We start from the raw sequence: 27,900 nt of genomic DNA on the forward strand, positions 1-27,900 counted from the left end.
TCTGCATTATTGAAGACTAAGACAAACACCCCTTAGAACCAACCACCTGTTTTCTCACTTCACTATCAAAAAGGATGGAGGGAAAAGAGCCCGTTTCTGAATATTTTTAGAAGAAAACACAGAACATCCACAACAGCGTCAAGAAGTAAAGGGAATAAAACTTGCAAAATGATGTGAAATTTGACAGAAATTAGGGTTTTTTTCATTACAAAATGGTTGTGAAGTGAAATGCAGATCTTTCACATGACTTTCTGCAAGACGCTGATTAAATCATTTTGTTTGTTTAGAATTGTTAAAAAGCATAAAAATGAGGGTCACCATTTATTGTAATTATTGAATTCCCTGGGGTTTAGATCTGCCTGTAAATGTATATCTTACGGCTGAAGCTCCTAATTTCTCCTTGTGTGTTAATTGCCCATACTCCTGCACCTCTTTTGTGAGTCCTAGCACCAAATTCCAAACAGGGAAAGGGAGAGGAAAAAAAATTCTCTACCATTTTGAGATTAGCCCATGATCTGGTAATATGGGGAGATGTGTCTTACATATTTTGTCTAAATGTATGGTTCAATCCTGTAAAGTGCTATATACAAATGGGAGTTGAGTTTGAGAATACTCAGCACTTCACGAGATTGTGCCCTTCGATCATACTTTCCTTGGACAGGGAAATGACTTTCTCCATATTTTGAACAGAGAAGAGCACAATAACTGTACGTAGCAAATAATAAGTAATAGAAAAAACAACAACATATAAAGGAACAAAACAGAAATAAAGAAATGAGAAAGTCAATAAAGTAATTTAGTCCTAACATTACCTGTGGAGTCATCCAGTGAATTCTTTTTCCACAAGATTGAATTTATCCTTAGTCCAGGGGTGATCAAATTTCACCTCTGTGGGATACCTGGAACCTCTATTACTTTTAATGTAGCGATGAGACAGTAATCAATATAAACTACAGTAAAAATGTCACATGTGCAACCCTCTGCACAAGAGCTATTCCATGGTGGAGCGGCCAAGCCTGTAATCACCTGCTTTCATTTGCTATTACTGATATGGAAAAATAGGACTGAATCAAGATAAGGACCCAACACTAAGAGCCAAATCCTGAAATCCTTACCCAGTTCTGACTCAGGAAAAACTTCTAATGACTTCAATGGAGTAAAAAGTGAACAAGCATGTCAAGGGTGTCCCTATTTAAAGATAATACAGTACTTGCTCCAAACCATAATATATAGGATCAGTACTACAATGGGCCAGGCGAGTTGTCTGAGGCAGCATGATTTAACTGGAAAAGAGAACACTGGCCTCTGGGGCAGTTCAATTCTAGAACTTGAATTTTTGGTACTTAAAAAAAAAAAATTGCCCCAGTCTCCTATTGCTACAGCCTCTAAAACAACAAACCAGTGAGAAGTATTGAACAGAACACAAAGGGAGAGAGGGAGGGAGGGAGGAATATCCAGCCATCACCCCGGCAAGCCTCCCTTGGATTTTAAAGAAGGGAACATGACTGATAAACTGAAGAGGCATATAATGTATGGTATTAAACAAGGGCCTGCATCTTGGAGAGATCAATACGTCTGGAAAGCAGTGTGTTTTCATATCATAGAGAGGAGGTAGAACTGACCAGTATTAAGAATCATAGACGCATAGAATCATAGGAATATCAGGGTTGGAAGGGACCTCAGGAGGTCATCTAGTCCAACCCCCTGCTCAAAGCAGGACCAATCCCCACTTTTTGCCCCAAATCCCTAAATGGCCCCCTCAAGGATTGAGTTCACAACCCTGGGTTTAGCAGGCCAATGCTCGAACCACTGAGCTCTCCCTCCCCTTCCTCCCCCATGCATTCCCCCTTTCCATAAACGTACAAATATTAATCCAAAAAGGCAGATTTGAAATGCCATGAATAGCTGGAATTTATGCTACTAAAATAACTATTATATCACAGGTAAATTCCATCACTATAGCATCAGCTATATAAGCATGACAGCAGCTCTGTCTTTCTGGCCTCATCACTGTTTTTCAATAAAAACGTACAAGAAAATCCTACAAATAACTGAATATTAAAATTCATGTTTTAGATACAGACATTTTTGGCTATGTCTACATTACAAGCTAGGGGTGTGATTCCCCTACTCGCATACAAATACTGGTGCTAGTTCTCATTAAGCTAGCACAAGTATAAATAGCAGTGTAGTCATGGTAATACAGGTAGCAGCAGCAGAGGCATGGCTTAGCCATGCCAAATACATATCTGTATTTATATGCCAGCATGGGAGTCACAGCCCTAGTTCATAGTGTTGACATAATCTTTGACTATGTAAATGTTTTAGGGCAGTGGTTTTCAATCTTTTTTCATTTGCAGACCCCTACAGAATTTGAAATGGAGGTACAGATCCCCCTTGGAAATCTTAGACATAGTTTGCAGACCCCCAGGGGTCCACGGACCATAGGTTGAAAACCACTTTCTATAGTAACAATAACCTTTTGCGGACCCCTTACACATAGTCTGCTGACACCCAGGAGTCCACGGACCACAGGTTGAACACCACTGTTCTAGGGCAAGTAACAGCTAATTATTTGAGTGTATAACAAAATATACACAACAACTGTATTTATTTACATGACACCACATTATTAAGTATTATTATATCTGTGAATACATTCCATCAACATGTTGTTGTAAAAACATCAAACAAGGATTAATCCAAAACCCACTCAAGACTCTCATTGACTTCAACAGGTTTTGGATCAGGCCCAAATATCGGTTGGGAAAGAGATTCAAAAGCACCTAAGGGATTTAGGAACACAAGTCCCATGGAACATCAATAGGTCTTATGTTTCTAAATCCTACCCTTACGGAATGTTACAGAATGTGTTTTACTTGTGATTTATGCAATTAAAATTAAGAAAAACCAAAATATATCATACATGCCCTGTGTGCATACATTCTGTCCCATACCAGACATGCTTGGAAAGTGGTTATCAACCCTGAAGGTTTCATTATATCTAACTATGTCCATATAGCATTATATCTCACTATATATAGTGACTGTGTTAATGATGCTATGCAGAACACAATGGCATTAAGAGAGACAAAAAGGCAACGCTGTGTGGTTGTTTCCCACCAGAAGACAACCATAAGCCTGGAGATTAAGCAAAGAAAGACTACCTAATATTTTAATTGTAAATACATACCAGAAATGGAAAGCACATTACAAGAGGGAGTCTAATATGACTAACACTGAACATTAGCACAGCAGTCAAGACCAAATCCATGCCAGTGGTACCTCCAGAACTAAAATCACAGGATACCTTCAGAATCACACGCCGGCGATAAACTCTTGTAGTGATTCTCTGTTCCTCATCTGAGCTCGACTCACTCTGAATCTCAATGTCACTGTCACTGTCACTAAATTCCTGATAAAGGCAGTTTTAGTATATTTTAACAGCACATTTAAAAGACAAAACATTCTGAGCAGGAACACCCAGGAGAAAGAAAAGATTATCACAAATCTTAATTCATCCTATATGTACCATGTATGTGGTGTCTGCAATCTTGCACATTAATTTATTGTGGGGTCTTTTTTGCTCTTTGCTGTGCTTTAGTTTGATAAATATTCCATCTATGACGTATCTTAAATGCTTTTAAAGCTTTTTTTTTTTAATACAGGACAAATAATGAGATCCTAAAATGCATTTGAACAAATGAATCTTAAGCATCTTACTTAAAATTATACTAACTTTTACAAAATATGGATGTGAGAAAAAACAAACAAACCACAAGTTACAACTTTTTGCAAAATTATGCTCAAGAATTAGCAGTTTGAACAAAACCAATGCTAGAAATCTTGGTCCATAATGTTCTGTAAGAGATCGTTCCATTTCCTGCCCGAGGAAACAAAGCAGTTAATGGTTTCTGAACTATGAACATGACCAATGCCCACTGATATCTTTCCACTGACTTCTGTGAGCACTGGGTAAGGCCCTAAACAGGAAATGGAATCTTAGAAATGGGAGGGGGTAGGTAGAAAGGGATGAAACTGTACAGGATCCATGAGCGTAATAAGCCAGTTACCTCCTGAATGATTAAACAGTAAACACCAGTCAAGATTCATGGAAATAATACATCGGTATTTTTCACTTGTAGAATTTTATTGAGTAAATGGCTTTCCCACTCAAAATTTATCTGATTTCAAATCGTATCAAATAATTCCAGGGCTAATTACAAACAGTCTGTATTTATTTAAAAAAACTAATGAAGTAATTAGAAAGATCAAATTGTGACATTGTCTTGGTACAGTAAAATGAGTATTCAGACCACAATGCCTACTTGTGATCACAAAAATCTGAGCATGTGGCCATGTGCCTGTTCTTTGCATACACTGGGATGCGTACACTGCCTGTTCTCTGCATACACTCAAGTGTGCACTTCCACAAACCATGAAATTTTTTTTAGTGTGCATACAGGTGGCTGTGGCAGTAAAATGAGTGCATATGCTACAGGCACAGTGCAGGGGTAGAGACCAGTCTGAAAACTTGGTCAGGTATCAGCCACATTTTTTATGAATCTAGAAATATGGTAATTATCTCTACAATTATTCAATACGACTCTAAAGTCAAGAGAGAAAAGGAACACCATTACTTATTAAAATTCTGCTAACTAAATATATTAAACCTCTCTTCCTTTTTGTCTATCCAGCCCAGCATGTCAAACAAAGAGTATTCTCAGAAATGATCTAGAAAGCAAAGAAAGCAAGCATGAGAGAGAGAGAGAGAGAGAGAGAGATAAACAGAAAAGGAATATTCAAAGCAAAGAAATGCAAACAGCTGAACATCTCAAGACAATGCAAACCTATCTGTAATGTGCCAACCACACTATTGCTGCTATCCAAATAAATAAATCAAATTAATTTAATTACGATAATAAAAAGTGATAGGAAACAAAAATGGATTCCCCAAAACCACAAAGATGTCGGAGAAAGAATGCCCCCTTTAATTAAGGGGTTAAAGTGTCTTCTTTTAGTTATGATGGAATTTTACCACCATTGCATTTGGAGCAGCCATGACACTGTTAGAGCACTCCAACAGGAATAATGTTTAACAGTTCTGAGCCTTTTTATTTAAGATAAAATTCATGTGAACCTGATGCTTGTGAAAGGTGCAGCCACAGCACCTATTCTTTGAACATGGTACAGCTGGGGCAGCGGCAGAAGAGAATTCCCTCACCATGCCAGTATGTCTCAAAACCATGTTTTGGAGGGTTCTCTGAAGAATCTTGGCCAGCTATAAAGGTGGGAGTTAATGAAACTGTAGCGATGGTTTCTGTAATGTGGAACCCGTTCACTAGGAACTAGGCCACCAACTCATTTCACACAGGCAAGCAAACAGTTACCCAACAGTCATGGTTTGATTTCCATCCATGAATACTCTGGGCCAAAATTTGAAACGGTGGCCTAATGATGAAAGACCATATCCCACTGCCAACTCCAGGCTCCTTCTTAATGTCCTTTTCCATCCTCAATGACAAATGTTTTGTGCAATAATTGAAATTGTGCAGTAATTTTTTCCTGAAGTCCATCTATTTTCCCACTCAGACTATGATTTCTTTTTTCCTTTACAGATCACTTCTGAAGAATACCTCCCAGATATATTACAGTGGTAATCTCCCTGTCTTTTCAAGTGAGTGTATGTGATAGCTCACTTGGAACCCGATTGCTCAAGTAACTAACTACTGATTACAAATCATTCAGATCAAAGAAATTAGAAAAACCAGAAGAACCCATGCCTTCACTGATGTACCATAATAGTAAAGTCACTAGTCAATTCTAGCAAACTGTTTGGTAGTCTTACAGGCTTTCAGAGACTCAGAAATCACATAGCTCTGCAGTATCCAGCTTATTCAAAGGTTGTGTCATTAAGGTGACTTACGTGTTATTTGGGGGAGGAAGAGAGAGAGAGAGAGAAATATCACCCTCTACTGGATGCTACAAGAGAAGTGCTGAAAGCAGTTTTGAAAATACGCACACATTTATTTTTCCCACATTACAGCATAGAATCTTCAAAAGTGAGAAGAGCCTGAGAATAAAAAGTGGCCAACTGCCTGTTTTCTGACACTTGGGTAACCACCTGGTGGACATGCAAATAGAATGAAGGGTTTTTACACTATTTTTGTTTAAAATTTTTAAAAAATAAGGAGAGACATTTGGGTCTAGTTTACTAAACCTGAATCTGGGAGTCAAGACTCCTGAATTCTGGTGCCTATTCTGCCAGTGATTCAATTTGTGGCCTTGGTTAAGTCACTTATGCTGCCTACCTCAGTATTCCCATTTTTTTAAAATGAGGACAATACTACATTCATAAGTTCTGATGCGAAGTCCATTGAAGTAAGTAGGAATCACATCATTGATTCAACTAGCTTTGGATCAGGTCTTTACCTTACAGGGGTGTTAAGAGAATTAATTAGTTAATGCCTGTAAAGGACTTTACAGCTTTAGATGTGTCAACAGACTAATAAATAAGAATGAAATACAACAGTACAGTACATAAATGTTAAGAATGATAATGTTACCAGGTATAAAGGGACACGGGGTAAAACAACTAGGGAGCACTTTAAAATGAACTAAATTACAACTAATTTACTGTATCATGTTATGAAAAAATTTAGTACATACTACAAATAAAAAAGTTACATTGCAAACAAATTCCAAGATATATTTACATGGATCACTTAATATTTATAATTCCTTAATCTATTGCCCTCAGTAAAATAGAGTCCCTGTATAGAGGACAAAGGGAGATAGAAGAAACTCCAACACCTCTGCCTTGAGATTTTTCTTAGCTATTTTATAGATCATTAGCTCCTTGGTGGCCTTATTGTTTATCCAATGGCAACCTTCCAGCTGTCTGGCTTCACAGAACAGAACTGTCGTGCTGTAAACAATTATTTGAACAAACTTAATTAGGCTGCGGGAAGGAAATCAGCTGTTGAGAGTTGCACTAAAATTCCATCTTGAGCAGACAACTGGCTGGAAGGATGCTGTGGGTGGAACACCCAGAGGCCCAATAAGTATTTAGGGACATGCAAAGTAGGGACATGCAATGTAAAACTGAAGGGGAGGCAGTAGACCACACCTATCACTAGATGAAAGAGCATGTCCTATCCTAGAGAAGTGCTTTGTACACTGGTAATTTTCTGTAGGCCAGTGCAGGACCACACAGCTTGGCCTTGTGCATTTGCAGCATGGATGAGTGTGTCAGGGGAACAAAGCACAAATACTAAGTTAAATTTCACTAGATAGATAAAGTATTTTCCTGAAAATGAATGTAGTGAAAAAACAGGCGGGGAAGATTTTCTGCCCTGCTCTGTTCGTTTTAATGGCACAAAGAACGGAAACCATCTGCATCTCTCTTGTAGGAACAGAACCATGGAAGCTAACTCCTGGCACCACCCTTGACACAGCTACCAGCACAGCAGGCATGTCAGAGGTGGGAAGGAGACATAGTCCATTGCAACTGTTGCTTCCTGATGCAGCTTAGAGCAGCCAAGGCGGCAAGGCTGGGAACCAGGCAGAGAATTAGGAAGCCATAATTGCTCCTTGATGCCCCAACACTATTTCACCTTGCCACTTATATGTCAAAACTCAGTGGTTGAACCATTAATTTCCATTATTGTAATTTAGTAAATTAATCATACCAAATTGGTGTTAAAAGGGAGAAAAATGAGTTAACAAAACAAATTTCACTATAAGTTTACAAAACTTTGTGTCGATTAATGCGTATTCAACTAGAAGATTAATAATTGCAGGACATACCTTTTGTTCAGACGTTGCTGCTCCTGCCTCTTCCTGGATGTTTGCTCTTGGCTTGCTATCTTCAGGAGTTTTCCAGCTCATCTTCTTCATGCTGACAGGCACAGAGGTTTTAGGCTCTTCTACTGTTGGCTTGCTGGTCTCTTCTAAAGATTTCTGATATGCTGTTAATAATGTTTGCTCTTCAGTATGGACAGAACTTCGTGTTTTTGGTTTCAGAGTTTCCTTGTCACTCTGTTTTCCCACTTTGTTTATAGACTCTTGAACATAAGATTTAGTCTTTACTTCTGTTGTAGTTTCTGTGCGGCTTCCATTGGCTTCAACTTTCCCAGTTTCTCCTTTCAGGTATGAGGTAATAGAATCCCTACATTGGTCAGGGCTACAAAAGATAAAGAACAAACAATCACACAATGTTCAAACCGCTTTCAGAAATGCCAAACAATTAGCTTGCTGGTAAGATGCCTATATTCTCAGTTTGTACTTTTTAAAAAAAGAAGCTAAGATTTAAATTTAGTATGTGAACGTCAAGCTATTTAATATTCCTGTATTGGGTACAGTAGTTTCTGCCTGAGTGGTCTCACTTGCAAAGGCATTGAGAATTTATAGTTCCTATTGAACACTGAAAATCAGGCCACATGTTTTTATTCTGAGCCCTTTCCAGTTGGGGGGGTGGAAGGGGAAGAGGAATAAATGAGGTCCACGTGGCCTTATGAATATATGAGATATATACTCACCTGACACTATTGGTTGATTGCTACTTACTACCCTGAAGTTTCTGCCTGAATTTGGCCGTATACCTCAATATATCACTTGTTTCAGAGTAACAGCCGTGTTAGTCTGTATTTGCAAAAAGAAAAGGAGTACTTGTGGCACCTTAGAGACTAACCAATTTATTTGAGCATAAGCTTTCGTGAGCTGCAGCTCACTTCATCGGATGCATACTGTGGAAATTGCAGAAGACATTATATACACAGAGACCATGAAACAATACCTCCTCCCATCCCACTCTCCTGCTGGTAATAGCTTATCTAAAGTGATCACTCTCCTTACAATGTGTATGATAATCAAGTTGGGCCATTTCCAGCACAAATCCAGGTTTTCTCACCCTCCGCGCCCCCCCCCCCCCCACACACACACAAACTCACTCTCCTGCTGGTAATAGCCATCCAAAGTGACCACTCTCTTTACAATGTGTATGATAACCAAGGTGGGCCATTTCCAGCACAAATCCAGGTTTTCTCACCCCCCACCCCACTCCAAAAACCACACACACAAACTCACTCTCCTGCTGGTAATAGCTTATCCAAAGTGACCACTCTCCTTACAATGTGTATGAAAATCAAGGTGGGCCATTTACCTGGATTTGTGCTGGAAATGGCCCACCTTGATTATCATACACATTGTAAGGAGAGTGATCACTTTAGATAAGCTATTACCAGCAGGAGAGTGGGGTGGGAGGAGGTATTGTTTCATGGTCTCTGTGTATATAATGTCTTCTGCAGTTTCCACAGTATGCATCCGATGAAGTGAGCTGCAGCTCACGAAAGCTTATGCTCAAATAAATTGGTTAGTCTCTAAGGTGCCACAAGTACTCCTTTTCTTTTTTCAATACATCACTGATGCTCAAATAATTAGCTCTTTTCTGAGAAAACTACAAAGTTGGTAAATAAACTGTATCAAGTTGCTAAAGGAACAGAATAAACATCCTGCTAACAAGACATAATTACACATTTAAGTATTCTGTCTGTAATTTATTTAATCAGGTACAGTATCTCCTGAACTAGGTATATTTCTCAATTAATCCAATTTATTTCTGGATAAATCATACCAATATTAGATCGTTCACATTGTATTATTGAATTTCTTATCACTTAAATCCTGCATCCACTAAAGTCAATGGCAAAACTCCCAATGAATTTAATGAGAGAGGATCTAGCTCTTAATAAGTATCTCAAAATGTTTTAAGCCAGATCCTCAGGTGTGTAAATTGGTGGAGCTCTGCTGATTTATACCAGCTGTGGATTTTGCCCCTTAAATTGATATCACTCTTGAAAGGTGCAAATTAAGAACGAAGGATCCAGCCTAAATATCAAGTTGAGAGACTTGGTAGATACAATGGGCAACAGCTACAGTAGCTCCTTACACCTCACCACCACATATGAAATATCAGGCATGGGACTACAAAGTCTTTCAAGAAATAGACTATGAATGCCCTTGGTTCTGCAAAGCAATTCATCCTTGGAAAGAAGACAATCTCTTCTGCCCCATTTTTAAAAAGGTGTGGTAGGCTGATGTGACAGAAGTTATTTCATATAAGCATCTTATTTATAAGATTCATTACAATCCTGAAGAATTTGGGATATGGCAAAAATTAACCCCTTACTTGTGGAAAAACAAAGATATACAAGCAAGAGGAACAGAGATTTAGGGAGTGGTGTGGGAATGGAAGTGGAGCAGTGCAGGACTCTGCTTTTATAAAGTGTTTATTTATTGTTTGTCCATAGTTCATATTTTGCTTCTGCATAAATCTGTTTAAATGATTTTAAATAAAAATACATTTACTTTTAAAAAATGGAAAAGAAATATCATCAACGACACTGGAAACACCTAGCTCTGAAACAGACACATTAACTACCAATCCTGATATATTATTTCAGAGACTCTTAAGGGTCAAATCTACTTATTACTGTTGTTATTAATTATTGTTATTATATTTATTTGTATTCTGGTAGTATCCACAATGTGGTAAGAGCTGTCCCTGTCCCAAAGAGCTCTCAGATTTCTTGTGAAGAATTGTTTAAAAAGGGATGCAGCATAGCTATGTTCCTATAAATTATGACAATGCAGCAAAGAAAATGACAAACGGGAAGTGAAGACTGGTTGAAGGGAGACTCCAAAAAGTGCACTTGTTGCATGATTGCCAGTGAGCTTTACACTTTTGTTCAGAAAATGAACTACAGATGATCATCTAAGTACTAGAGTAGTTCATGCACATGGTAGAATGAATACATTTTACTGGGATTGTATTCTGAAGTATATTATTGCAGGCTTGATTATTATTTGTGCTTGAGTCTCTCTGTATGGGAGTGGAAATGCCATGAATGTGGTGTTTTCTTCTACGGTATTTCTGCATAAATAGCAGGCGGGTTGCCCTCCCATTCCTCAAAATCTGCCTGTTTTTGGAGATCTGAAGCAGGTAGGAGACATCCATGTAGAGGCTTCTTTCCTTTGTACAGCTACCCCAGGATACTAACACCGTTGGTCCTAGTTCCACATTATGGAGCGGAAAGCAGCACAACTTACTTCTGGCTTAATTGGGTTGTAGACGAGAACCCACAAGAGCAAGGCACAGACACCAATTCATTTGTGGATGTGGAAGGGAACACTGGGTAGGGGGCATGAATAAATAAACAATAAGCTAACCATACTTACAGTATGTCTACACTGGAGCTGGAAGTATAATTTCTAATGTGGGTAAACATTCCTTTGTTAGCTGTGATCAACCAGTGTGTTAAAATAGCAGTGCAGTGGGCTAACCAGACGAGTATGATCCTGTCTGAAACATAGGTACATACTAGGGTGGTTAACCTATCCTGTGTTACCATGCCTACTCGTGTTACCATGCCAAATGGACATTTTTAGCATGCTAGCTTGATCCGTGCTAGCACAAGTATGTCTACCCAAACTGGGAATTACACCTCCAGCTCCAACATAGATCTAACCTCTGTTAATTACTTTTTTCAGTATTGTTGTGACATAGACATAGCATTTAAAAGACCGTCTATTCTTAAACAGCATAGTTTAGTGAATATTGATTTTTAACTTTTTATTTGCACTGTCATTTAAGCAACTAGTAAAATTCTTGCTTGCTGTGAGGATGCTTAAGCCTGTTATATGCCATCCTTTAAGACACCTATTATATTTTACAAATTATTTAAATGTTGGCTTTAGATATTTAGTTGTCAGAAATGGTTTTTTAAGTTATTCTAATTCTAAACCTGTCAGTGGGAGAGAAGCATAGTTGCAAGATATTTATTAAGGGCTTGATCAGTTGACCTAAATGACTTTTGGAGTGTTTCCACTGGCTTTAATGGGCTTTGGATCAGACCTTTATAGAAAACGTAATCTACATCTAACAGAAGATAAAGCATAATTATCTGACCCAAATGATGATAGGTATTTAAAATTATATATATTTTCTTGGACCTTGTTGATAGTGTTCCAGACTTGTGTGAGAAATGCACATACATTAAAACCAAGCTATGAACTTGACTAACTTCAGAAGGCTTTTTTTAGAAATCTAACATCTGGAGGTGAAAATAAAATTGAAAATGATTTATTTGGAGACAAATATCTATATTCCAGATCCTTACCTATCATCTAGCCGATCTAGTAGTTCACCACTTATTCTGCGCCCAGGTGTTGGTGGTTCAATGTGGACACTTGATGCCTCACTCTGCCAACCTGTAATTGAAGACATTTCCTGTTCTGCTTGCTGAACATCTTTAAGAATAGACCACACTTTTTCTTCCGTCATCTCCTCAGACTCAACTCCTTCTTCAAGATGAATGTCCTCAAACAGAGATTTAAGCTTTTCTTCTGTCATCTCCTCATCAGTACCAGACTTTTCTCTCTCATGCTGTTCAGTTCTCACTCCTGTTTGACTAGTCTCTTCACTCTGTATTTGTTTTGAGTACTTAGCATCTTTTGATATCCCACCATAACTACCAAGATACCGAGGATAATCATTCAGGTCCACTTCCTCCAAATGGCTCTGGCCTACAGACATATCTTTAGGTGTTCTTTCTTTAGGTACTGAGAAATCAGGTTTGTTGTCTTCCAGTGAAGTGTCTTCTTCAATCACCACTGGAGGTCCTGATGCTGTACCGTCTATATTTCCCTGTGAAGTCACTAACACATCACTCAGTCTACTAGGAGTTCTAAGGGGTGACTCTATACTAGAGATATCACTAAAGAAATCATCTTGATGGAAAGGGGTGGGTGGCACGAAGCGCAACCCAGTGGGAGTTTCCAGTTCCACTTGAATGGTGGGATAACCTAAGGAAGACAGTACATTTGGACTGACTGCAATGAAGTATGGAGCAATACATAAGTAAACATGTAAAATGATTGATGAATTATAGAAAATATGAAAATATTAAAATGAGATGATGTAGCCATTTAAGTGTGAATGTAAATTTGCCAGATTTATTGGTTTACCCTAAATGGATGCAACACAAATTAGAGTAGCGAAAATGGCTAGTTGCTAAAATGGTGGCAGCTACTGCTTTTGCTTCTTCAGAAATCAACACTCTGTAAAGGTTCTAATGAATGGTTTTGCAGCCACTTTAACATTTTTATAGCTACAGCACACTGACGCATGAGCAAACAAATGGAATCAATATGGATAGAGTTGGTGGTCCTTTATATCTAACATGGTATTTTGTGGCCAAATTATGTAACTCTCGCTCTCTTTGTTTTGGTTCATGCAAACTTAATGAATATAATCTAAAGGAAGAATCTGCTCATAATGCTGGACAGCCAGGTTGTGTTGTGTGTTGTGTGTGTGTGGGTAGGGGTATTTTTGTTGTTGTTGCAGATATCTATGTCTAAAACAGGTCCACATTTTTAATATCCTAGTTTTAAAAATTACACAATACTTACAATACTGTGCACTAGTATACTCCAATTTAATCACTGTGCCACAAGAATATAATTGTTAAGGAACAAAGAATAGAAATGAATCTCAGTGTGGCTAAGAAAGAAGAGTAGATCTTAAAATACAGCAGAATAAAATCTAAAAAAAAAAGGTGTCAGGAAAAGGATTACAGATCACAAACACAACAGGGGAAGAATCTATATAAAAATTTCTGGTACAGTAAAGTTATATAGATGAGAGGATTGTAGTGAGTAAGGAGATCTTGGTGATCTTGGAGACTGAGGAGATCTTGGTGACATGGGTACAATCAGAAACACTGATCAAATAAAGAGAGAAAAGAAAAGATAAGTAATGAAGACATGGGAAAATCATTCTCAAGGATTAGACTGAATACACACAAATGAATGACAATGAAATGTAAATTTACACTCCAGTAAACAAATATTAGGCTGAATATCCTAGGAAAGGAAGACATGTTTGGGGGTTAAGTTCACATTGTGGTGCCTGTTGAGGGAGGTGTATCAACAGGATTTTTTCTGTATCAGCTGAGAGAAAGGTAAAGAGCGGTCTGGTCTTGGTGAGGAAAGGAAATTTGAGGAAGGTGAGGAGAAGAGAAGAGGAGAGACAGAAAGTAACTGTGGAGAAGCACATTTTCTTTATAAAAACACTGCTGCTACGATTAAAAGGCACAAGCAACATTTCAAGAGGAATTTTCTTAAAATGTAAACAGAAAATTATTCCTGCAATGCAATGATTCAATGAACAAAGCTGCTGCTGAATAATGGAGCACATTAAACTTATATAGTCTAATGATCAGAAAATCCCAGTGTAATGCAGGAAGAAGATTAAGACCAATACACATTTGAAGAAAATATATACAAAAGAGGATGTTTTGTACATAAGACTTGAATTGTATATAAGATTTTAAGATTGACAGGGTTTTAAATCAGAGATTAGGTGACCAGTGCCACCAGTGTATCTTAAAGGTAATTTCAAAAAAGAAATAGCAGTAATTAGTGGCTCCACAGGACAAATACAAAGTATACATTTGCTTATTGCTATTCTGTTGTATAATCAGAACACCATTTGTCCTGCAATTCTTGACTTTCAATATCTGGCTCAAAATTAACCCAAATTACTCTATAATTATCTTGTATAGTTGTAGGGTGAAAACTATTACAAGTTTCCACTTATGTAAAATTGATATTTTCTCATGAAAAAATTTTATATTGCCATTTTATATATGGAAAATGAAGGTTTAATTTCTGAAAGTCCTCAAGTATAAATTATGAATAAATTCATTTTTCTCAAAGCTGCATATCAGTAAATTGCAAATTATTTTAGTGTACATGCCATTACTAACCACTCATTTATTTTTAGGAGAAGATTTCCTAATGCCTAATTTATGGAGATGAGACTGACAGATACCTTTTCTCCTGGTAGTGTGTGGGGGACAGTATACCACCATCTACATTACAAATAATTTTTAATGCATGAGCAACTGTCTAAGTGTATGATTTTTCATTTGACAATTGAAATTGAAAAACACTGAAGTGCCTGATCAATCTACATTGAAATTAGTGGGAACAACTTTTTTCATGTGTATATTTTCAGGATTGGACCCTTACCTTTTGAGACACAAGCTGACATAAAATGAAAGTTGAAAATACTATACAAATGTGTATTAGAGTTTTGCATTTCATATTGCATTTATGAACTTTTAAAAAACAAAGCAATTCTAAGTACCATAATTGTGATTTTGAAGAGAGAAAAAAAAAAACTTTAAAATGAAAAGAAATTAATTAGTCCTTCACAATTTACTGTCTTTTGAGAAAAGGTCTGTTTATAATATTTTTCTGTATTATTGGACATATTACTGAAATAAATATGTGCACATAATTCAATTACCATCAACGGGATCATGAAAAACGTTATTTTCATCTGCAAAACTTCTGGTGCCTGAAATGTTTCCATAATCAAATATTGGTCCTTCCAACAGGGTCACAATATCTATTCGGTTAATTTTTGTCAATACAGAGGTTAAGGCATCAGCTGGAAAATATAATAAGTAACATCAGAAAAAAAACTCAGTTATCTTTGAGCTATGTAATTGTTTACCTCAGTCTCAATTATACTGGATTAATTAAAAGATGCTGAGACATATGTTTCACCTTAGTGCTTTTGTTTGGTTCTGGAAAGTTATATTTATTAGCTTGTCTAAAATCATTCTGTGGCATATTTATATGAGGCATACAATGTCTAGTATGATTCTCTTTCACAAGGTAATTACATTGTTTTTGATGCCATCATTAGAAGCAACATGACTGAGACCAGAGGTTTTCTAAAGAATATATTTCCTCACTATAAGAACAAAATATCCTTCCACTAAGGATACCATGGTAGACTTTGGAACAACAGGTGACTGAACATAGGGCTAATGATCAATAAATGGGATGTGTGGTTTTGCTGTAGCCACGTCAGTACCATTGTATTAGAGAGACAGGATGGGTGAGGTAATCATATCCTTTATTTAGACCAACTTCTGTTGGTGAGAGAGACAAGCTTTTGGAAGAACTCTGGGTAGCTTGAAAGCTTGTCTCTTTCACCAACAGAAGTTGGTCCAATAAAAGATATATTACCTCACCCACCCCATCTCTCTAATAAATGTGATGGTATTTAGATGTAGAGAAATCTTGTTGGGCAGATGGTATTTCTGCAAATGACCCTAAGGGATGGATCCCTTTCACATTCATCCTTACATTTCAGATTTTTATTTCTGTTAAATTATTAGATATGCCCCCTAAAGATCTAGGGACAGAAAGGGTCCTCTCCCTCTCCCAGGCAGAGAAGGATCTGAACAAAGTGAAATCAGTGCAGCTCAGCTGAAACAGGGATGGGTCTGGTGGGGAAGTCCATACAGTGCATCTGCATCTTTTGCAGGGGACTAGGGGTGATGATAGAGCATGGCTGGTGGAATCACAACTCTCCAGACTCACCGGCCAAACCCATACATCGTGCGGGAGGGGGAGGGCTCAGCATGTATAATGGCTGCAATAATGGCAACAGGGTGGTTCAGCATCCACTCTGCAACCTCTTACAGGGGATTCTGTCCTGCTAACACATGCAGCCCATCCCAGGGTACAGGCTGAGTACTTATAAACAGTACACATTTGTCAGCGGTTTTAGTGACAAAACTAGTGAAAAAGGACAGTTGAAAACTTGAAGAAAACTTATCCTCAATTATCCTCATTCCTTTACATATGCCTGGAGAATAACAGGCATTCAGAAGACGGATCAGGCCAGTGACACATATTGGAGCTGATCGGGAGAGCTAGGACGGAGATTTAACTGAGCTAAACTAGGAATGTATGAGTTGGAAGATGGTAGAGGACACGACTGTCCTACTATGAAGGCCAAGAAGTGAAGGTTTACCCTCTCTCTTCTCTTCCAGTATGCAACGATTCAAATGAAGCAACTACATAAACAGATACGGTAATTACCAAGTGAATACATATTGTAATTTCTTTAACCCTGGTAAAAATAGCTAGAGCAGGAAATGTTATTTCATGAGTGCTACTTAGAAAAGCTTTATGACGTTTTCATATTCATGTCCAAATAATAAAGATGATGGGAACTACACTATTTAGAATATGGCAACATATGAAGTTGTGTATAATTTATAACCAACAATAACTGCTCTGAACTTACTTGTAGCATTTTTCCCATCTCTGGTAACCCATTTTTTTAATAACATGAAACTCTGAGCAATCAGAGAATTTGGGTTTTCTACACGGATTTGATTAATTTCATCCACAGAAAAATTCAGTTCTCTTGCCAGTTCTATAAAGCAAGAAAAAATATACCATTATCATCATGTGAGTCTTATCTTGTCAATTCTGTAAAAGTAACAGTTTTATTCGGTCACACAGATGAATTAATGTAAAAAAAATCTGAAACATAGTTTATAATTAATTTATGAGATAATTACAACCAGGGGTATTAACATTTCACAGAAAGACATCATGCCATATCTTGTAATCATATCCCTGGTAGGTATTATCATACCTGTATCAAGTACACACACTGCTGTAAGGTAAAAATTGTGAACAAAATCTCTGCAGAGGTTACCTCATTGCTGTTGATTTTTAAAATCTTGTATCCTATATATGCTTGATATCCAGATTACTACATATCACTCTTCATCTACACTATAATCACTGATACAGGGTGACACAGTACAACAAGCTGAGTTTATGATACAAGTTGATTTGCATTGCTGTACGGTGTAGAACTGCAGGACTACTACAATTACTGTTATGGGCCTTATTCTCAGAGATGCTGAACACCTGTAAATGTTGCTGAAGCCATTGGGAGCTTGTGGTGCTCAGTGCTTTGGAAAATCAGGACACAGGACAACAGGAAATGCCATATTACACCAGATGAGTGTCCAGCCAGCAGGTTCTCAACCCTCTCAACCCATTTGTGCCAACTATTCCCAGAACAAGATTTAAGGAGAATAAATTTTTTTCACCATTTTAAATAAAAGTGTTTGTTTATTTACTGATCAATGACAAGACAATTCTACCATTAGCACTTCCTGCGAGGTTTCTTCTTTTAACTGAAAATCTATTGAAATGTTTAATAATTTACAACAAACTGATACGGACTCCACTTTTGGGAGTTAGAGAGCACCGCCGACAATGTGCACAGAACCCTCAATCCTGAGTGACTTCTATGGGAACTGAATATGGTCAAGTCGATAAAGAACTTGTGGTACTCGACTATAAAAGATGATCTGCAAAAATAATTGCTAAGTTCAATTTCAGTCTGACAGCATAAAAACGTACCTGTCCAGCTAAGTCCCAGATGATCAGCTACAATTGCCATCCTTATGTCTGTTCGTTCACATGGACTCTGTGGACCTGTGATTTACAATTTCTTGATTAAAAAGATTTTGTAAAGAAACCTACAACACTGGACAATAGTTTATAATATTTTAATTTTACCAAGTTGCTGGTGTTCAGATTGTATACTAAAATGATTGTGTCTTAATAACCTACAAAATAATTTCTTTGTCACAGCTTTTATATTTTCACCTGTCTAAAGTCAAATGTCAAACTACATGATGTTGTAGTATGAGACCAAACATGCTGACGTTCTAGCTACTGGACTATACACAAATGTTTCTATTACTGGTGAAAAACACCAGGGTGGGATTAACATCTATTTTTTCTACTTTGACAGAATGAAATTTGCTGTCACAAAATAAATCTTTCAAAGTCCTGAATTACATCAATGTCTTCGGCATGCTTCACTAGCTGTCTACAATATAGAATTTGTTTAAAGGAAGAAAGAAGAGTATAAGACAGCACATACAGATGACAATGACAGAATGAGAACTACAGAAAGTCACTCCACAGGCAATCACAACAGTTCATGCACTAGGATCAACAAGTTGAAAGTTTTACAAACTAGGCTTGATCTCCACGAGGTGAGCCATGAGAGCTCCAGAAACCTGACTGCCTTCATTCTCACCAGTCCTCTTACTTCTCCTCCTCTCACTGTCGACCTTTTCAATCTTTGATTTTAAAGATGCTGCCTCTGTTCTCATATCTCTAGCAGACTTCGATGTAATGGAAGGCTGGTAAACTTGAGTAGCTTCTGATGATGTATTTCTTGATGAACTGTCTTCTTCATCATCAGACACCTCTGACTGCATCTTTTTCTCTTCATCAGATAGACGATCCACAAGCTTTAATGTCTCACCACTAATTCCCTTAAAATATTCAATAGAATGTTTACATACCTCCCTAAGCTGATTTTTCCTTACTTTCACTGTTGTCATTGTGACGGAGGTAGACCTTACCTTTACTGGTAATTTGGAAGGAAGCTGTTTGATTTTTCCTTTCTCTAACTGCTCTTGCTTTTGCATTGTTGGTGTTTTTCTAGATATAGCTAGATTTTTTCTGGGTGTATTTTTTATTGGAATCTTAGATTTTACTTCTAGACATGGAGAAGAATTATTTTGTTTTATTTTGTCGGGTTTACTAGCCTGTCTCACTTTACTCGCTGTACTTTTTTGGACATTATTTTGTGGGATGACTTCTTTTACTGAACTGGCCTTTATGGGAAGTTTTGATTTTGCTCTACTCCCTACCAACTCCCTTGACCTTTGCTGCTGTCCTTGTACTTTTTGCTTATCTGTTATTCTGTGTCCTTGTGTTGCCCCTGTCCCTTTTCCTGAAGTGCTTTTCATTTGGTTAGCTTTCTGTATGGAACACTTGGATTCACAATGTTCTTTTAGCTCTACATTACAGGTATTATTATTTGTATGGCTAGCAGATGAATCCAAATTGTTGTTGTTATTAAAATTATCTTTTTGAAAATCAAGTTTTTCTTTTTGCCTACAGCTTCTCTCGCTAGTAGCTGAACTTGTAATCACTACTACATTTTCATTTTCTAATCCCTGACCGCTGGGCATCGCAGCTTCTATCTTATCTGTCACTTCTCCAGGGCCATCTTTCTTCAGAGTCATCGTGGAAGCAGAAATTCCCATTTTAATAGGTGTGCGCAATTTGGGATCAACTTTAGAAGTGTTAACAGTTGTCGATGATTTCTCCAGAGAATTACTACCAAGTGTGGCTTCCATACAATCTCCACTGGCCTGGATGATGGGCTTATGTTCAACTGCTGTTGTTTCTACTTGTCTCTCTAAGTTTGTTTCTACAATGCTGTCCCCTGACTGTGGCTGTGTGATGGCAGTTACTGTACTTTTATCCCCTTCCCCCTTGTCCCCTGACTTCCCTTCAGAAGTATGCTCACCAATCTGAAAAAATTGGAGTCTTTCTTCAACAAAATCCCTCTTGCTCATGTCAATTGCACCACTGCGAGTCATCTCAAACATCTTCCCTTCATGAAATGGGAAGGGGTTGGGCTCACTAGTTGGAGTACTTTCATCCGTTGGAGTTCTGGCTGGAGTTGTATCAGGTGTCGTTGCTTGCGATCTGTCTTCTACTGCCAGACCAAATGGCTTAGCCTCATCATCCCTTGATTTAGTTTCAAATACTTCATCATCTCCTCGATTACTGGACCATGGATCAAAATCTAGACTTTTGGTAGCTACTGTTTTAAAAGGTGTTGCAAATTCTTCATCTACTTTGTAACTGAAATACGAATCAGGAAACACAGTTCTGTCAGGGTGTCTGCCTTCCAAGGTGAAAAACTGTGCACCTGACTTCTGCTCAGTCTTATCTGCATTCTTTTCAGAACCTGGACCTTTTGCAAGTGCCTTGTCTTCTTCAGTGCCTATCTTTCCTTCCTCCTCAATAACTTCCAGCTTACTTTGGCTAAAGCAACGATCAGTCTGTTTTAAAATGCCCTCTGTAGTCCATATATCCTTTTTGGTTTCTACTGCTGGACCTGCAAGTTTAGAATCACTCTCAGTTAAACCATCGTCTTCATCTTGTAAATCATAACCGTCGAGAGAGTCAATTTCAGTTGCATCTGTATCATGAGAGAATTCTGCAGTGGTTGCTATGGAACACTCGGTGATAGACTGGTCATTAGTCCCATTTTGTGCTATGTCATTCTGGGGTGACTCAAGACCAATGTCAAACTCATTAGGTTTTCCAGAACCGGGATCCCCTAACTCTTTCTGGTTCTGACTCTTGTCAGAAACTTTGGGTTTTGAGACTTCTTTCTGGTCATCTTCAACTTCTTTTAATTTAAAAGTATACTTTTTTAATGGAACTGGTTGATAGAGTGATTCATCATCACTAGAGTCACTGACATCTGCTCCCGGTGGCACGGGGGAAGGTGGCTGTACTCTTATGACTGGTTCAGCCAGTTGACATTTGTCATATTCATCTTGCAGATTTACTTCTATCATCTCCATTTCACTCTCAGGGGAATAACGATGATTCTTTTCTGAATCAGATTGATCTGCATCTAATGGTGGAGGAGGTGGGAATTCAATGTAGGCAACTCTGTTACTTTTGGGTCTTTTGTTAGAATCTTTGTTTATATTATTAGGCAATATTTTGTCAATTTTTGGTGCTTCCACTGCTATGTGTTTTACAGAGGTTGACTTAGCCTCTGCTTCCTCTTCTGATTCCTCAGAAACCTCAGGTATGGGACTGGGCTTGCCTGGTATATAAGCTATTAGTGAGTCGGGTGTTTTAGAGGTAAACTCATAACTCACTTCCTCTGAGCTGGGTGTTTCTGGTGTTAAAGGGCTTTTCCCAGAGCTATCTATAAAGGATACTTGTTCTAGAGTGTCATCTTCTGGACTACCTTGTGGAGAAGGCGGTTGTTTTTGCTGTCTAGCTGTATAAAATGTCCCCCTAGTCTCTTGTACTGTCTTACTTTCCTGACTTACAATTTTTTTTACATTTCCTTGTTGCACCTCCTTTTCATACTGCTTTCCTACTTGAACAAAACTGACATAAACTGGCAAAGTCTTTACCTCTTTCACTCCCTCACTATTTACTAAAGGTGCAACTTTATCCAAGTAATCAAGGGGACTAGGGTCAAATACCTCACTTGAAGGAGATTCCTTTCCAGGACTAATGTCTAAAGAATCAGGTGATTTGCTAGGGGATATTTCAGTTTCCTCCACAGGAGGACTTAACACTATGGAACCTTGTTGCTTGGTAACTTTAGTGACTTTTGAATGCTTTATTTTTTCATCTTCTACATAATCAAATTCTCTCTGAACTTGCTCCTTAATCATAGTTGACCGGGACACTTTAGCTGACAGTTCATATACTGCTTTTTTTGACTGATCATAAACACTATCAAGAATGGTAGGAGATGAAATTCTTTTCTCCTCAGAAATTCTGACTGGAATGTGGGACACAGTCAATTCCTTTCTTTTTGAAGTTTTATCTGTCATTTCATTGGTGTATTCCCCTTCTCTGACAACAAACTCTCTGTATAGAACCTTTTTTGATGGAGATTTTACAGTCATTTCCTTCATCTCCTTTGAATGGGATCCATGTGTTGGCAATTTGTGTTCACACTCTGTCACAGTGATAAATTCACTCTTTTTGTTAGTTTTAGTCTCAGCATAGTCAACATGGTTTTCTTTCACCATATCTTGAACGAGTACATGGGAAAGCTTTTCTTTTTGTGCTTTATGGTTAGAAGCTCCAGGACTTTCCCATGTTCGATAGATTTTTTTGTCCCAATGTCCCTTAGCTGGTAAGTCTGAGCTATATGCCAAGTCTTTAGCTTGCTGTTCAGAAGTATATTCTAGCAGACTTTTACTTGATGTTTCAGTGCTCTGTTCCTGTACCTTTGAAGCACAAATGTCTTCTATAACTTTTCCTTTACCTTGGACATTATCTTCTTTCAATTTCATAGTAGTAAATTCTTTTTGCAATGATGTATTTCCTTCTGTCAGATCTATTTGCTTTGGGTGCTTTTCTCTTGCATAAAACTGATACACTGGTAGTTTGCTTTCTTGTAATTTCTTTACTGGAATTTTGGATTGACTATCTTCCTTTTTTTCTTCTTGAGATAGATCTTTAGTCCTTGGACTTATACTTTGTTCAAATTTAAGTTTAATGGAATTAAGCTTGGATTGTTTTAGCTGAAATCCAGTCTGTGAAGCTTCAGTTGGTTTACTCTGCGGAGCATTTCCTTTGTGTTCCATAGTTTGTTTACAGTCCCCTGTTTGTTGAGCAAGAATCCTTCTTTCAGGACTGCTGGGCAAACTTGCTGCTTTTCTTTCATCGGCTTTTGGAGAACACTTTCCATCATGCCCATACTGCTGTACTTTACTCCAGTCATCACTCAATGTCACTATTTCAGTGAGCAGTACTTTTTCAGGGCTGCTGCTGGCAGAGCTATGACTAGAATGCATTTCTTTGCCATTTTTTTTATGTTGCTTTTTCTCTGGAGATTGTAGCTCATCATTCAACTTTTCTGTTTTGTCCCGAAAAAACTGTGATACTTCAGTCAGTTTTTCTTCTGCTTCCTTAACAGTCCTGTCCACCCTGTCTTCATACATCATCTTTTCTCTACCTCTGTCTAATCTGTCCTCAGTAAAGCGCATCCACATGGCATGTTTTGGACTACTAACATCTCCAGTGTAGTGTAACACTGTCACTTTATCATAATGATCATCTTTAGACATTTTACCTACACCATTTTCGGACACATCTTTATAGATTTTGGAAAGAATTTCTTTTTTGGGGGCAGTGGCTACTTTTTCTCTGCATTGTTTATCAGACCCCTGTAACTCTGAACTAAGGGGTAGAGCATGGTCAGTAACTGACTCCTCAGTATCAGAATGAGACACATCTAGCTTTTCTGAAAGAAGCATTTTCTCAGCAAACCTGTAAGACTCCCCTCTTAATTCTGACAACTCATCATCATGGTATTCTATTGAGTGTTGACTCAAAAGCTTCAGTGTTTTGTAAGAGTCATCAGACAGGAGTTGAGCAGAACTAGGGCGACTGTCTTCTTCCTGAGACACAGGAGTGTTTACTCTAGAAGATTCCAGATAAGAAGGAAGTGACTCTTCAGCTGTTAGCTCTTCTTCTTCTTGCTGACCTTGTTCATCAGAACAAGGAAAAGTATCATGTTTTTCCAAACCTTTTAAGTTAATATCTCCCCGAGGTAAGTCTTTCTGATATACATACATTTCTTTTTCTGGATGCTTTTTTGTTTCTCTAATAATGACTTCAGTAGGTTCAGCTTGATTACCTTTTTCAATATGGACCTCTATTATACGCTCCAGTTTGGGTTTCATTTTGCTGTCCTTCTCTGCATGTTGTGGTGAAGTTTCAGCAGACTTGCTAACGTCTGATGTTACTGACGATTTATGTTCAAACAGACCTGCCAGTTCTTTGGAAGGGTCACGTCCTGATTGAAAGGCTTTCATTATGTCATGAACAGACATTGTTTCCTCAATTCTTTCCGAGGTACTTTCAGTGCATGGAGGTTTATGATAAACCATTCTAGTAGTAGTAGTGATGTGAGTTTCTTCTTTCACCCGGACACCTTTGCTAAGAACACACTTGTGGTCATCTTCTTCACTGCTGCTGGTTTGCATTTGAAATGCTTTAACCTTTTCTTTAATAGACCCAGTGGGTTTTTGTTCCAACTCCATTAAAGTAAGTGCAGGTTTCAATGAAGGTAGCTCCTCTGTTTGCTGCTCTGGAATCTCTTCTGATGATGGTTCATAGCTGCGGATAACATGAACTACTTCAGTTCTTGTTTCTGTAATAACAGGAGGGATGGGTACGTCATGGAAAAGTGGTTTTGGCCCTGTGCTTTCAGCACTTTGTGGGGCTGAAGGTGTTTTTTCACTTCTTGTTTCAAAGCCACTGTCAGACAAAGGACTTTTATCTTGGTCATGTTGAGAAAAATCATCTGGAGATTCTAAAATAGTATCTGTTCCAAAAAAGGAATCTGCGATTTTACATAATTCTTTTTCTGAAGTAGAAGGCCTCATGGAGGCTGGAGGCATTTTAAGTTTATGTTCCTGTAAAGCAATCACTGGTTTTAAAATGCGTTTTTGTCTCTCTTCATCTTTTTTCCCCTCTTCAAACTTGTACTTTATGTTTGCCAATGAACTACTACCAATATCATTTGTTAAATAATCAATAACTTTTGCCAAATTGTAATCCTTTTCAGATGCAGCTTTAGCTTTAATTTGCCCTTTTTCTGGAACAGGATGGCACGTTATAGCCTGCTGTCTTGCTTCATCAATCTCCTCTGTACTGAACTCTACCCATTCATCTTCAGATAAGTGTCCTTTATCGCTTTTTGACACTCTGGTCGACTCTTTATTTTCTAAACACACATCTTTTTTCAGTATCTCACTAACTTTTACCAAGTCTTCTTTTACTTTCTCAACAATTTTAAAAGGTTCTTCATCATCAATTCTACCCTCTTTTGTTAGTTCAGGTTGGAATGGCTTGTCCTCCGTTACATCTGTCTGCAATATTGCAGTCATCCTGATTAGGTCCTCTTTCATTTCAGCAACATCTTTCAATATCTCCTGGCTGGAGGATAAAGAAGATGGTGTAGACAATTTAAGAGCAGAAGGTGCTAAAAACAAGGATGATTTCATAGGAGATGAAGTCCGATTAAAGTGAGGCTGTGTACGTGTCTCTGTAGTCAATGTTTTACTAGGTGATAGTAATGCAGCTGCTGATTTTGTAAGTGAAGACTCTGGAAGCTTCTTTAATGCTGGTTCAGATAAAACATTGACTAGAGAATATACTGGCACTGTTATTGTTGATGAAGTTACTGATGAGGTAGTTGCAGATATTGACCCAAAAGATGTATATAGTGCACCTGCAGAAGGAGTTCTTATTGACTGAAAAGCAGATGGTGTTGAAGACACAAATGCCCTGAGTGGAGAAAATGGCATTGTAGTAGTGGTCGGAAATACTTTCTCAACTGTATCAGTGGCTAGATTAGCAGCACATCCTGCAGAATCTGTAGCTGCAGAGATCTTGTCTTGAAACATAGCTGCAGTTTTGGATCCAGTTATTACATTGGCAGAGGATGGATATTTCAGAGGTGACACGGATCCATTAACCAATGCTACATCTGTAGGCCCAGGTATATGTTTCACAGGTGATGAGAGAGATGAAGTCGTCATGACTTTAGATGGTGAAACAGCATCAACTGCTGACTTAGCAGGAGAAACCACTGACTTTAAAGGTGAAGTTAAAAGTGGTGATGCTGATGTAATGATAGACTTAAATGGCAAACTTGAAGAATACATGTTAATGTTCGATTTGGGGGATGCTGGAGGTGTCATGGTGATGGATGATCTCTCCAAAAGAGACCCTGCTGTAGTCACTGGAGATGTCCGAGAAGGAAATGTTGAAGTGGATGCCATCCCTTTTAAATTACTGGCTTCTGTTACTGCAGGAGCTCTGACAAAAGAACCAGAAGAAACTTGGATATTATATGGAGGCTGTGATACAACGGTTTTTATTGGTGAAGAGATTGTCCGAAATGATCTAATTGGAGATGCTACGTCATTAACAGATTTAACTGAAGAGGTAGTAGAAGCTCCTAACGTGGATTTGATTGGAGAAGCAGAAGAAACAGACCATATTGATTTTAATGGGGAAGCTGTAGGAGTATTGGAGGAAGAGCTCGATAGGGAGGTGAAGCCTGATTTAGTTTGTCCAGGCACTGTAATTGGAGCTGTTGTCCATGACTGATATGGTCTTGTTGAAAAGAATGGCTTGTATGAATAAGTAGCAGGTAGGGATCTTGTTGCTCCTGCGGTCCGTTCAACTGTTTCTTAAAAGTTTAAAATCAAAATCAAACGTAAAATCAACAAAAATGATTGAAAAACAGAGAGACCAGAGAAGAAAATTGGTCAGTAAACGTTGTAATATTACAAAAAGCAAGTACAATTTTTTGTATGAATCAGAATGAAATAGGCAAAAAGAACAATTAAAAAGGAAAAAAAGAGGAATGAGTCATATAATTACGACTGATCCAAAATAAAAAGCAACATGAAATGAAAGACACTAAGCACATTGCAACCAAGTCCGCAAACAATGGAAAACAGAAAACACAAAAAGAGGAATCCATAATAGTAAAAATAATAACCACAGCCAAAATTCTTCTCTTACTTCCTTATTGACTTTCTGATGTGCTAGTTTTGAAATATTAATCTCAGTTCCATTTTGCCTGTATAGGTACGTCTTAGCTTTGTGCAACTATTACAATTATCCTTTTAGTAATTTCTATTGTTCTATCCTTAGCAGTATCATTAAACAACATATATTGTACCTATATAAAACAATATAAACTTGTGTAGAATGACATTAAATAGCTAAAATCCTTTTTGAAAACCACTCAGAACTATTTCATGCAGAACCCAAAATACCTTTAAGTGACAGGCAATTGATGTGCAAACTGTGAAGCAACTGGAATAAATTCAAATCTTTATCTATCCATGCACAATTCGTATATGCTTCACGCTCACAAAGCCAATAAGAGCAAGAACTTTTCTGAGTCAAGGGTTAAAAAAATAAATAGGAACCTTTTGCATTTTTTCATGCGATATTCCTTTTGTTTGGTCAAACTAAAGTAAAACTTTAAATGAAATGATTTAAGAAGCATTTGTCATACATGAAAAATGGAAAATGATTTATGATAAACGTGAGCAAGCAAAGCAACTCAAACACTTTACTCATGCATAGTACACCATGTCAAAACAAGCAAATGAAGTAATACATTTTATATGCTGTATTATGCACAACATGTAAATAAGTATTTTCATAAGAGGCATTTAAAAGAAGAGTACACTTTTTCTACAAGATGTAGTGTCTTGCTCCTTTTGAGGAGATTTCTTGTATCAGCTCAAAGAAAGACCTGTTCAACTTTACATTTCTCAAAAGATAACATTAGATAAGTACTTGAAGAACAATATAGTAGGTAGAGATGATCTG

The 27,900-nt window shown here is 37.7% G+C and overlaps 1 protein-coding gene across 17 annotated transcripts in view; it reads right to left on the reverse strand.

The window, feature by feature from the left end:
• The window catches only part of ANK3 (ankyrin 3), a 558,892-nt gene that overhangs the window by 16,283 nt on the left and 514,709 nt on the right, over positions 1-27,900 (reverse strand). For 8 of the 17 annotated variants that reach the window (XM_075130811.1, XM_048856231.2, XM_075130812.1 and 5 more), the window contains 6 exons: positions 19,001-26,740; positions 18,313-18,387; positions 17,174-17,305; positions 15,374-15,517; positions 12,180-12,270; positions 7,810-8,185 (listed from right to left, as the gene is read on the reverse strand). In XM_075130811.1, the coding sequence (XP_074986912.1) occupies positions 7,810-8,185; positions 12,180-12,270; positions 15,374-15,517; positions 17,174-17,305; positions 18,313-18,387; positions 19,001-26,740 (8,558 nt within the window). Of the gene's footprint in view, positions 1-3,310; positions 3,416-7,809; positions 8,186-12,179; positions 12,865-13,414; positions 13,782-15,373; positions 15,518-17,173; positions 17,306-18,312; positions 18,388-19,000; positions 26,741-27,900 lie in introns of those variants that run through there. The other 9 variants (XM_075130814.1, XM_075130816.1, XM_075130815.1 and 6 more) reach the window with 6 other exon arrangements.

This window comes from Caretta caretta, chromosome 7 (genome assembly GCF_965140235.1).
Source record: "Caretta caretta isolate rCarCar2 chromosome 7, rCarCar1.hap1, whole genome shotgun sequence".
NCBI classification, from domain to species: Eukaryota; Metazoa; Chordata; order Testudines; family Cheloniidae; genus Caretta; species Caretta caretta.